General features: G+C 37.9%; 1 protein-coding gene across 1 annotated transcript in view; it reads right to left on the reverse strand.

Annotated features, from left to right (window-relative positions):
• Positions 1-10,989, reverse strand: part of ANKRD27 (ankyrin repeat domain 27) — an 88,701-nt gene that overhangs the window by 16,897 nt on the left and 60,815 nt on the right. The window contains exons 16-19 of the mRNA XM_074211473.1: positions 5,185-5,267; positions 4,384-4,499; positions 3,865-3,957; positions 690-887 (exon numbers count right to left, since the gene is read on the reverse strand). Coding sequence (XP_074067574.1) covers positions 690-887; positions 3,865-3,957; positions 4,384-4,499; positions 5,185-5,267 — 490 coding nt within the window. The remainder of the gene's footprint in view (positions 1-689; positions 888-3,864; positions 3,958-4,383; positions 4,500-5,184; positions 5,268-10,989) is intronic.

Raw genomic sequence — 10,989 nt, forward strand, 5'->3', positions numbered from 1 at the left:
TTCAGAAATGCAAATAGAAGCAGCCCTGGAGAAGCTTTCTCGGCCACTCCAACTTGGCCTTCCCCAAAAAACTAAATTCAACTATACCTGAGCCAGAAAATATGAATTTAGTTTTCCAAAAGTTTCAAGATCAGAGAATGTTTCAAGGAATAAAGTTTTTGGGACAGTAGTGCTTTTCACATTAATGAAAAGGCTTACTGGAATAAAAGAATCATATTTAAAATGAAGTCAATTTAATAGCTCTAAATAGAAAGCAGGTTACATTCAAACAACAAATGTATAGAAACTTGAGTGAAAGATGTTTATGCTAAAAATATAAATAATGGCATGACTATTTTAGGGCAGATTACAGAAACTATAAAGTAACTGGAAAGTTTTTATGAGAATTATGTTTTTACCTCAAGATTTTTCAGAGCTTTGTTTCTTTTGTTTTTCCCTTTTTTAAAAATTTCAATCTGTGCCCTAGGTAGAAAGGATTTACCTGGGTATTTAAAATCCTTGATGGTTCACGGAGAAAGGTACTTTGGAATTTGAAAATATAAGTGAATTAATAATTAACATCCAAATGCAACTAAGAAGTTATGAGCCAAACTCTGTCCCCAAATATGTCTGCATTTTTTAAATAATACAAAAGATAAATCTGTGGAAACAAACTGTAAGAACTCAAATGTAGAGAATAAAAATGCTACCTTGGAGTTTAATGCACATTTCAGGGGTGTTTCTTTCATCCGATTCTGGTGTTCAGTGCTGGCTCCATTTTGCAGCAATACTTCTATTATGCCCTGATAGCCCCAGCGGGCAGCTATATGAAGAGGCGTGTCTCCTTTTTCATTACCAATATCCAGTCTGCAAGAATGCACATCATAGTAGACTAAAGCCTTCACACACTGCAAAGAAATTGGGAAATCATAAGCATGATTTTTACTCTCTATATTTTCTCATTACTTAGTAATGCCAACAAATATGTTTTAATTCTATACAGTGATTAGATAACAGCAATAAATAAAGGGTTAAATTTAAAAGGAATTTGGGTTACAGGATTAAGATTGTTTTTTGAAGTACATACAGATGGTATCTTTCAAAACAAAACTGGCATCTTAAAAGAGCAAGTCAATATCCAAATACTAGATGATATATAAAGATTAGATTAGGATGATATATAAAAATCGAAGTCCTTTAAACCACTAAAGGTCAAAATTGCCTTTGGTAGTGTAGGTGAGAGGGGAGTCCTTGTATTTTGGGGACAAAGCAATCCAAGTTAGCCCAAATATGAACCCATATCTATCACCAAACCTACTGGGTCTTGAAACAAGACCAATTGGATGAAATCTGTATTTCTAAGATTTGTTTGACCAATGGGACTGGGAAAAAATAAAGGAGATAAGAAATAGAATGGCTGATCAATGGATTAGATTAGGTACACTGTATAAAGAAATGAACAACCACAGTAACCTAGTGTTTGATAAACTCAAAGATTCCAGATATTGGGGCAAGAACTTATATATTTGACAAAACACTACTAGGCAAACTGGAAAAGACTGGAAAAAACTGGCAGAAAAAGGGGTAGCTAGGTGGCGCAGTGGATAAAGCACTGGCCCTGGAGTCAGGAGTACCTGGGTTCAAGTCCAGTCTCAGACACTTAATAATTACCTAGCTGTGTGGCCTTGGCCAAGCCCCTTAACCCCATTTGCCTTGCAAAAAAAAAAACCTAAAAAAAAACTGGCAGAAAAGACCAACATCTCATACCATATACCAAGAAAAACTCAAAATAGGTACATGATTTAAACATAAAAGGCAGTATAATAACCAATTTAGGGAAAATGAGGAAAAAAACCATTGAGATCTATGAATAAGGATTCATGACCAAAAAAAGATAAAAAGGATCACATGAGGTAAAATGGATAATTTAAATTATATTAAATTAAAAAAAGGTTTGTACAAATAAAAACAATGCAGCCAAAATTAGAAGGAAAACAGGAAACTAGGAGGGGAGGGGAACTGACAGCAAGTTTTTCTAATAAAAGTCTCATTTCTCAAATAAAGGTGAGCCAAAATATAAAACATATGAGTCATTCCTCAATTGACAAATGTTCAATTGATATCAACAAGTAATTTTCAGAAGAAGAAATCAAAGCAATCAGCAGTCATATGAAAAATATTCTAAATCACTAACAATTAGAGAAATGCAAATTAAAACAACTATGATGTACCACCTCACAACCATGAGATTAGCTAACAGAAAAAAGAAATGGTAAATGCTAGTGTGAATATGGAAAAATAGAGATATTAAAACATTAATGGAGATATGAAATAGTCCAACCATTCTGAAGAACAATTTGGAATTATGCCCAAAGGGCTATAAAACAGTAAATGACCCAACAATCCCCCTACTAGCTCTATATGCTAAAGAGATCAAAGGAAAATGAAAAAGAACCCATATTTAAAATAAGTATTTATAGGAGTTCTTTCTGTTGTGGCAAAGAATTGGAAATTGAGGGGATGCCTACCAACTGGGGAATGATTGAACAAGTTATGTTGTATAAAACTGTAATGGAATATTTATTATGCAGTTAGAAAGGATGAAGGAGGTGGCTTCAGAAAAACTCGAGAAGACTTCTATGAACTAAAATAAAGGGAAGCGAGCAGAACTAGGAAAACATTATACAGAATAATAACAATAATGAATTGATTATTAATGTGAAGGACTTAGCTACTTTGATCAATACAGTGATCTATGACAATGATGAAAAATACTATATGCCTCCAGAGAGAGAAATGATGGGACTATTAAGTTCAGATAGAAACACTTTTTTTGTTTTTTTCCATATTGTGACTAATGCAAGAATATTTTTCATGACTTCATATATATATAATAGGCTTCACCTTTCTTACCTTTTTAAGAGGTGGAGAAAGAGTGAAGGGAGGAAGAACATTTAAAAGAAAATTTAGAACTGAAAAGAAAAAGAAAAAAGGAAAAGGAAAAATGGATGAAAAAACACTTATTGATCAGGATGTTACAAGCAAACTGAACATCAGAGTAGAGGTAAGTTCATGAAGTCACTGAGTTAATACCAACATGTCTAAGGGCAGCAATGCTGGGCCAGAAGAATAAGATGAAGACAAGGAAATCAGGCTGGATTTCTTTTAGGAAATAGGCTTGCTAATCACAAGTACCATAATCTAGGAAAAGAAGCCAATAAGAAGATACAAACTTTAGATAAGCCTCTGCTTATCATGGAACATATAGTCTATGAGGAAAATAAGATATAAACAAACTAAAATATACAGTATTATATGAAAAAATACATTAACAAAACAAAAATGTTTTGAGAGATCTGAGAAGGAAGTTGTTTCTAAAATTGGGGGTAGAATAGAGAAGGCTTCAAGGAGGAGATATTTGAGCTGTACTTTAAAAGAAGGGGAAGGAGGGGTATTCCAAGCATAGAAAATACCATAACCACATGATTGTGTAAGTGGGACATCTCTTGCTATGCTTTGGAGAGAAAGAACAATTTAGTATGGCAGGAGTATAGAGTGCACAGAGGAATAAGACATAAGACTATATGGTATCATCTTGTGTAAGACCTTGAATGCCAGACTAAGAAGTCAAATACATGAGACAATACACACACACACACACACACACACACACACACGGACAATTATTCTGTTTTTGGCATAAAAGATTACTAGTAAGTTAAAGAGAGTCAAAGTGGGAAGGCATTTAAGAATGCTACTGAAATAATACAGATAGGTGATAATGGCAAATAAAATCAACATTAAAATGTTTCACTTTTTAAAACAAAATAACTCTTAATTATAATACTATCAGAATGTTGACTTAATTAGAAAATAACTACTCACATCTTCATGACCATATGTACAGGCTAAATGGAGAGCTGTGTTGCCATTATTATCTTGAACATCTGTATTTGCCTTATAGTGCAACAATAGAAGCTTAAAAAGGAAAGAATCAATAATAAACATCAGAAAATTAATGTATAAGTACAAATGACATCCTATTATAATTCTTTAGGTACTATCATGAACGAAAATGATTCATTCAAACCTAAGTTCTTTAAATTAGTAAATCAAGAATTTTCTTGGTTCTATAAAGTCTATACTATTCCAAACCCAAGAAAAGTTATTTATGCCTCTAATCTCAGAACTATGTACACACCACTGTACTGGCTCTGCCTTTCAACTGCCCTCATTAGTGTAAGGAAGACGATGTACCAGGACAGGAAGTAAAACCTCCTTCATGAATAGAATGAAGTTTAAAGAAAACAGCAAAAATCAAATATGAACTTCCCTTCTCTGTATCTTCTTTTTTTTCTGTGTTTAAATCATATGAAGTCATTACAGAAACAGCAAACTGCTTACTGTAACACTCTGATAGCCCTTCTGACAAGCCAAATGCAGAGGTGTGGATCCATGGTAATCGGTTGCATTCACTACAGCCCCTTTAGAAACCAGGAGATCAATAAGAGACGCTTGCCCTGGAGAAAATACAACAAGTGCTTCAAAACAGATAAAATCTAAATTCCTGAAAGGGGGGGGGGAGAGTAAAGAGAAGGCAAAGATTTTCCAAACTGAAACAGGAAATCCCAACTTTACTTCCTTTTTATCATCCTTTAAATATCATGATATTTAAAGGAGTCAGAGCTTCTATGTTATTCAAGGTGACAAACATCCTTCAAACATCTTTGAGTTTATAAGTTTTACAAAATAACAAAAATTTAAGGAATATAAATTTCTCTGACGACATAAAAAAGTATATAGTCTTTGGCAAGAAGCAATCCAGAGCAATAGGAGGCAAGAAGAATAGTTGTTTGTTCTATGAGAATAGCTGCCTACATCTGACTCAACCTGCAGAGAAAATGGAGAATAAGGATAGAAAGAACTGATGCTTACACAACACTAATTATGACACTGAACATGAGCTTTCCAGGAAGACTCTCAACCTGCTCTTCAAACTAGACAGAGATTATTTCATCAGCCATCAAGGCCAAGGCCAAAGCAACTGAAGAGTGAGCTGACAAAGCATTGGACATTTGGGGATTTATTTGGCTGCTTTCAGACGCCAAACACTGGGCTAGAAAATAGACAAGCCCCCAATCAATGAATTCCCTTCACCTTCAAAAGCCACATTGGTTCCCAGGAAGAAGGTCCAAAGCTACCTACCACAAACAGCAGCCATGTGCAGTGGTGTATAACCCCTGTCATCTCTGGAAAATGGAGTGACAATTGAAGGGTCATTCAGTCTCCTATAGACCAGAAGTGAAGAGAAGAAAAACATCAAAACAAATGAATCATCAGGTAAACTATTTCTGAATCAATTTCACAGTCCAAGTGTTATCATTTTGGTGGTAAAACCTATAATTCTAAAACTAGTGTCTCAAGGCTAAAGGACCCACACCCTAAAAAAGAACTCCTGCTGCAGTCCTCCATTCTGCTTCAAAGCCCCCAAGGAAAAAGGATCCATTTCCTCCAGAGCAACCTTCTCCAGTGAGGAACAGCTCTAAAGATAAAGAAGATCAAAGCTTCCTCTTATAATTCCAAAGACTTCCCTTAGTTCTGCTTTCTGGGATAAGCCAAAACAAGTCTAATCCTCCTTCTAAACGCAGCTTCAAGGAGTTACAGGAACTCTTCTCCAAGCTGCTTAAACTGATTTCTTAGTGCATGAACATGAAATTTTCTATTATCCCAGTCTGCTTTCTTCTAAATACTCTTCAGTTTATCAATATCCTTCCTAAAATATGGTACTTAGAACTGAAATCAAGACTGGGTCTGACCAAGGCAAGACTCTTTTCTCTTTTTTTCAAAAAGTTATTTTTGCTTTTAATTCAGGTTATCATATTAACTCTCTTCATTCTACAACACCATTGATTCATATTAAGTTTACAGCTCACTAAAGCCTTCAAATCTTTTTCACGCTTACTGATATTCAGTCATACCTCCTCCATCTAGGGAAGGTCATTTCTTTAGCCTAAATATTAGACATTACATAATTATCCTTATTGAACGTCTTATTTCATTTGGTTCAGTGTTCTAGCCTGTCAAGAGTTTTGTACCCTAATTTTGTTCTTCCAATGTATTAGGCTAGCCTTCTCAGCTTCTTCAAATCTCTAAATTGATAAGCGTGCTATCTATGCATTTACTGATTCACTGATACATAAACAGTAGAGCCCCAAGAAAAGATTCATTCCAAATTGACACTGATTCACTAAGAACTCTACTTTGAGTCTGACCATTCAACCAAATAACCTAATTTTAGACTAAATGAACTGTATCAAAGACTTTATCATGTTTTTCCTACAAGGGTGAATGGTGGCACAGGATAGAGCTCCAACCCTGAAGTCAGGAGGATCTAAGTTCAAATCTGGCCTCAGACACTTAATAATTACCTAGCTAGGTGGCCTTGGGCAAGCCACTTAACCCCATTGCCTTACCAAAAAAAAAGCTTTTTCTACATCTACTTTGCTACATCTAAGATCTATTACTTTAGGTACCTAGTCAATAAAGAAAATAAAGTTAGTCTACTATAACTTCTTGATGAATCAATTGGCTCTGGGGGGGGGGGGGGTTGCAAGGTAATGGGGTTAAGTGGCTTGCCCAAGGTCACACAGCTGGGTAATTATTAAGTGTCTGAGGTCAGATTTGAACTTAGATCCTCCTGACTCTGGGGCGGTGCTCTATCCACTGCACCACCTAGTTGCCCCAATTCACTCTTTATGTTTTTTTTAATGTTAAAAGATAAACACTAGGGGTGGCTAGGTGGTGCAGTGGATAGAGCACGGGCCCTGGAGTCAGGAGTACCTGGGTTCAAATCCAATCTCAGACACTTGATAATTACCCAGCTGTGTGGCCTTGGGCAAGCCACTTAACCCCATTTGTCTTGTAAAAAAAAAAAAATTAAAAAACCCTAAAAATAAAATAAACACTAAGCACCAACACTTGCAACTAAACTTGCGAAAAGCTACTTAAATGTAAATTAATTTCATTTAAATAATAATTTTTCAATTATTCCTTCTAGATTACATCAGGATTCTTTAACCATTCATGCCTACTCATTTTAATATCGGCTCATGTTTTCTTTTGTAGATAATGACTAACCAATTCTTTAATTATAAGATAATCCAAAATTTTTCCACTAATCAAAGAAAAGCTCATTGACCTATAATTTATAGATTTCTCTTCCATTTTTTAAAAAATCAGGGCATATCTGCCCTTCTCAAATCCTGTGGCCACTTTCCCATTCTCTATGATTTTTCAAAGATCATTGGCAGTGGCCCAGAATCTTCTAGTATCAAAGATGTAGTTCATCTGGATCAGGTATCTTGAACTTCTCATGCGCAACTAAGTGCTCTCCCAGCATTTGGTTAATTTTGTTGGATATCAGAGGGGCAGAGCCAAGATGGCAACAAGAGAGGATCCTCTCTTAGGCACTCTCTCATAAAACTTATAAACTAAGGACTCTAACTAAATTTTCGAGAGACAGAACCCACAGAGGGACCCAGTGAAGCAGTTCTCCTACTCAAGGTAACCTGGAAAAGAGCAGAAAGGCTCTGCTCCCCCAGATCAGAGGGGTGGCCCGCCACAGCGAAAGAACTTCAGCCTCCCAGAGCAGCCCCAGGGTGCTGGGAACCGTGGATCACAGCAGCGAGGGGGAGTTTCCTGATCTACACCCTGGGGAGCACCAGGCACAACTTGGGGGAACAGTGGGAGGACCTCTGCCAGAGTGAGCACATGAAGCCCAGCCCCCAGGGCACACAGCTAGCAGCATGGCTAAGGCAGTCCAGATCCAGGAAACAGAAGCAGGTAGAGACAGTAAGCAGGAGCCCCCAGGGCATAAGCCTATTGAACCTAGAGAGGGGAGTGAAGAGAAACTGCCAAGCTCTGCCCCTGGAACAGGACTCTGGGGTTCTGACCACATTCAGATCCTGATCACAGTCTAGGCACCCCCATAGAACAGCAGGGCCCCCTCCACCTCAGCCCCGTGGCAGAGCAGGGCGCGTATGGTCATTCACAGACCAGGAGGGAGGACAGAGCCTCACACACTGAGACCCTTGTGGGAGTGTCCCAAAAGCTCAGGAACCTCAGCCTTAGGCTGGGAAAATGAGCAAGCAGAGAAAAAACAGGAACACCATTGAGAAATATTTTGCCTGTGAGCCCAAGAAGGATTAAAACACTCAGTCTGAAGATGAGGAAGCACAAGCTCCTGCATCTAAAGACTCCAAGAAAAACAGAAATTGGGCTCAGGCTATGACAGAGCTCAAAAAAGACTTTGAAAACCAAATGAGGGAGTTAGAAGAAAAACCTGGGAAAAGAAATGAGAGAGACACAGGAAAAACATGAAAATGAAGTCAGCAGCCTAGTCAAGGAAATCCAAAAAAATGCTGAAGAAAATAGCATGCTAAAAACCAGCTTAGGTCAAATGGATAAAACAGTTCAAAATGTTATGGAGGACTAAAAAAAAAAGTTATGGAGAAGAATGCTTTAAAAAGCAAAATTGGCAGATGGAAAAAGAGATAAGAAAACTCTCTGAGGAGAACAAATCCTTCAGACAAAGAATAGAATTCAGGGAGATTAATGAATTTACCAGATATCAGGAATCAATACTTCAAAACCAACAAAATGAAAAATTAGAAGAAAATGTGAAATATCTCATTGAAAAAACTGATATGGAAAGCAGACTTAGGAAGGATAATTTAAAAATTATAGGAATACCTAAAAAGTCATGATCAGGAAAAGAGCCTTGACATCATTTTCAAAGAATTACTACAGGAAAATTGCCCTGATATTCTAGAAGCAGAGGGCAAAATAGAAATGGAGAGAATCCACTAATCCCCCAGAGAAAGAGATCCAAAAAAAACAAGCCACAGGAATATTATAGCCAAGTTCCAGAACTCCCAAGTCAAAGAGAAAATATTACAAGCAGCCAGAAGGACACAGTTCAAATATCGTGGAGCTGCAGTCAGGATCACACAGGACTTAGCAGCAACTACATTGGAAGCTCGGAGGGCTTGGAATATAATATACCAGAAGGCAAAAGAGCTTAGAATGCATCCTAGAATCAACTACCCAGCAAGGCTGAATGTCCTCTTCCACGGAAAAAGATAGACTTTCAATGAACCAGGGGAATTTCAAATGTTCCTGTTAGAATGGCCACAGCTGAACAGGTTTGATCTTCAGATACAGGACTCAGGTGAAGCATAGAGATTGGAGGAGAAGGGGAAAATATGAGGGATTTAATGATGATGAAGTGCATATGTTCCTGTATAGAAAAATGACATTGATAATACTCATATGAACCTTCTCAGTTAATAGAGCAGGTAGAGGAAGCTTTTATAGTTGAAGCACAGGAGAAAGCTGAATTTGAAGATAAAATATGGTGTAAAAATGGAGTCAATAGAAAAAAAGGAAATGTAATGGGAGAAAGAAAAAGGAGAGGGGGAATAGGCCAAGATATTTCATATAATAAGATTTTTCTTTATTACAATGAGCTATTGCAATGATATGGAAGGGGGGAGAGGCAAGGGGGAATGAGGGAATCTTCGCTCTCATCAGAGGAGGCTAGGAAAGGAAACAGCATATATACTCAATGGGGTATAGGCATCTAGAGTAAGAAGGAGAGGGGGGGACAGGGGGAAGGAGGGGATGTGAGTGATAGAGGAGAGGATGGACCATGGGGGAGAGTGGTCAGATATAACACATTTTCTTTTTTACTTCTTGCAAGGGGCTGGGATTGGATGGCCTGTCCAGGACCATTGGGCCAGGTGGATGCTGGGCCTAAGGGATGGTATGGGGGCTCAGGGCCTCTGGGCCCCAGAGCCAGGGATCTGTCTGCTGCTCCACTCAGCTATCCTACAGCAGAGTCAGAGTGAAAGGAGAGAGAAAATATAGTACATGGTAGTGGAGAAATACGAAAGGAGGGAGTTGCGATCAGCAATGGCAACGGTGGAAAAATATGGAAGTAACTTTTGTGATGGATTTATCCTAAAGAATGTGATCCACCCACGACAGAGCTGGTGGTGCTAGAACAAAGACTCAAGCACATTTTTTATTATTATTTTTTGGGGGGTGCAGGGCAAATGGGGCTGGGTGGCCTGCCTGGGGCCACATACCAGGGTGATTGTTGGGTGTCTGAGGCCGGATTTGGACCCAGGTGCTCCTGGCTCAAGGGCCAATGCTCTATCCGCCACCCAGTCACCCCTACTATTATTACTATTTCATTTTATTTTGGGTCTTTTGGGGGGGTTGCAGGGCAGTGGGGTTCAGGTGGCTTGCATGTCACACAGCTGGGTGATTGTTGGGTGTACGGGGCCGGATGTGTGCTCAGGTGCTCGTGGCTCCAGGACTGCTCTGTCCATTGCACCACCTGGCCATACCTACAATTACTATTATTTTTTTTTAATTTTAATTTTTTTCTCTCCTCTTTACTTTATCGCTCAAGCAAGTCTATATTTATGGGGGGAGGAGGTATTTCGTTTACTCTTAAACAAGAATATTAATGTAAAAAAATTATTTGTACAAAATGAGAATAAACATTAAAAAAAAAGTTTGTAGGGCTTGGAATATAATATACCAGAAGGCAAAAGAGCTTAGCATTCAACCGAGAATCAACTACCCAGCAAAAATGAATATCCTCTTCCAGGGAAAAAGATGGACTTTCAATGAACCAGGGGAATTTCAAATGTTCCTGTTGGAATGGCCAGAGCTGAACAGAATGTGAAGCATAGAAATTGGAGAAGGGGAAAATATGAGAGGCTTAATGATGATGAACTGCATGTATTCCTATATAGAAAAAAGACACTGATAATACTCATGAACTTCTCAATTAACAGAGCAGGTAGAAGATTTTATAGATGATACACAGGAGAAAGCTGAATTTGAAGATAAAATATGGTGTAAAAATGGAGTCAATAGAAAAAAAGGAAATGTAATAGGAGAAAGAAAAAGGAGAGGGGGGAATAAGCCAAGATATTT

This window comes from Macrotis lagotis, chromosome 1 (assembly GCF_037893015.1).
Source record: "Macrotis lagotis isolate mMagLag1 chromosome 1, bilby.v1.9.chrom.fasta, whole genome shotgun sequence".
Lineage (NCBI taxonomy): Eukaryota > Metazoa > Chordata > Mammalia > Peramelemorphia > Peramelidae > Macrotis > Macrotis lagotis.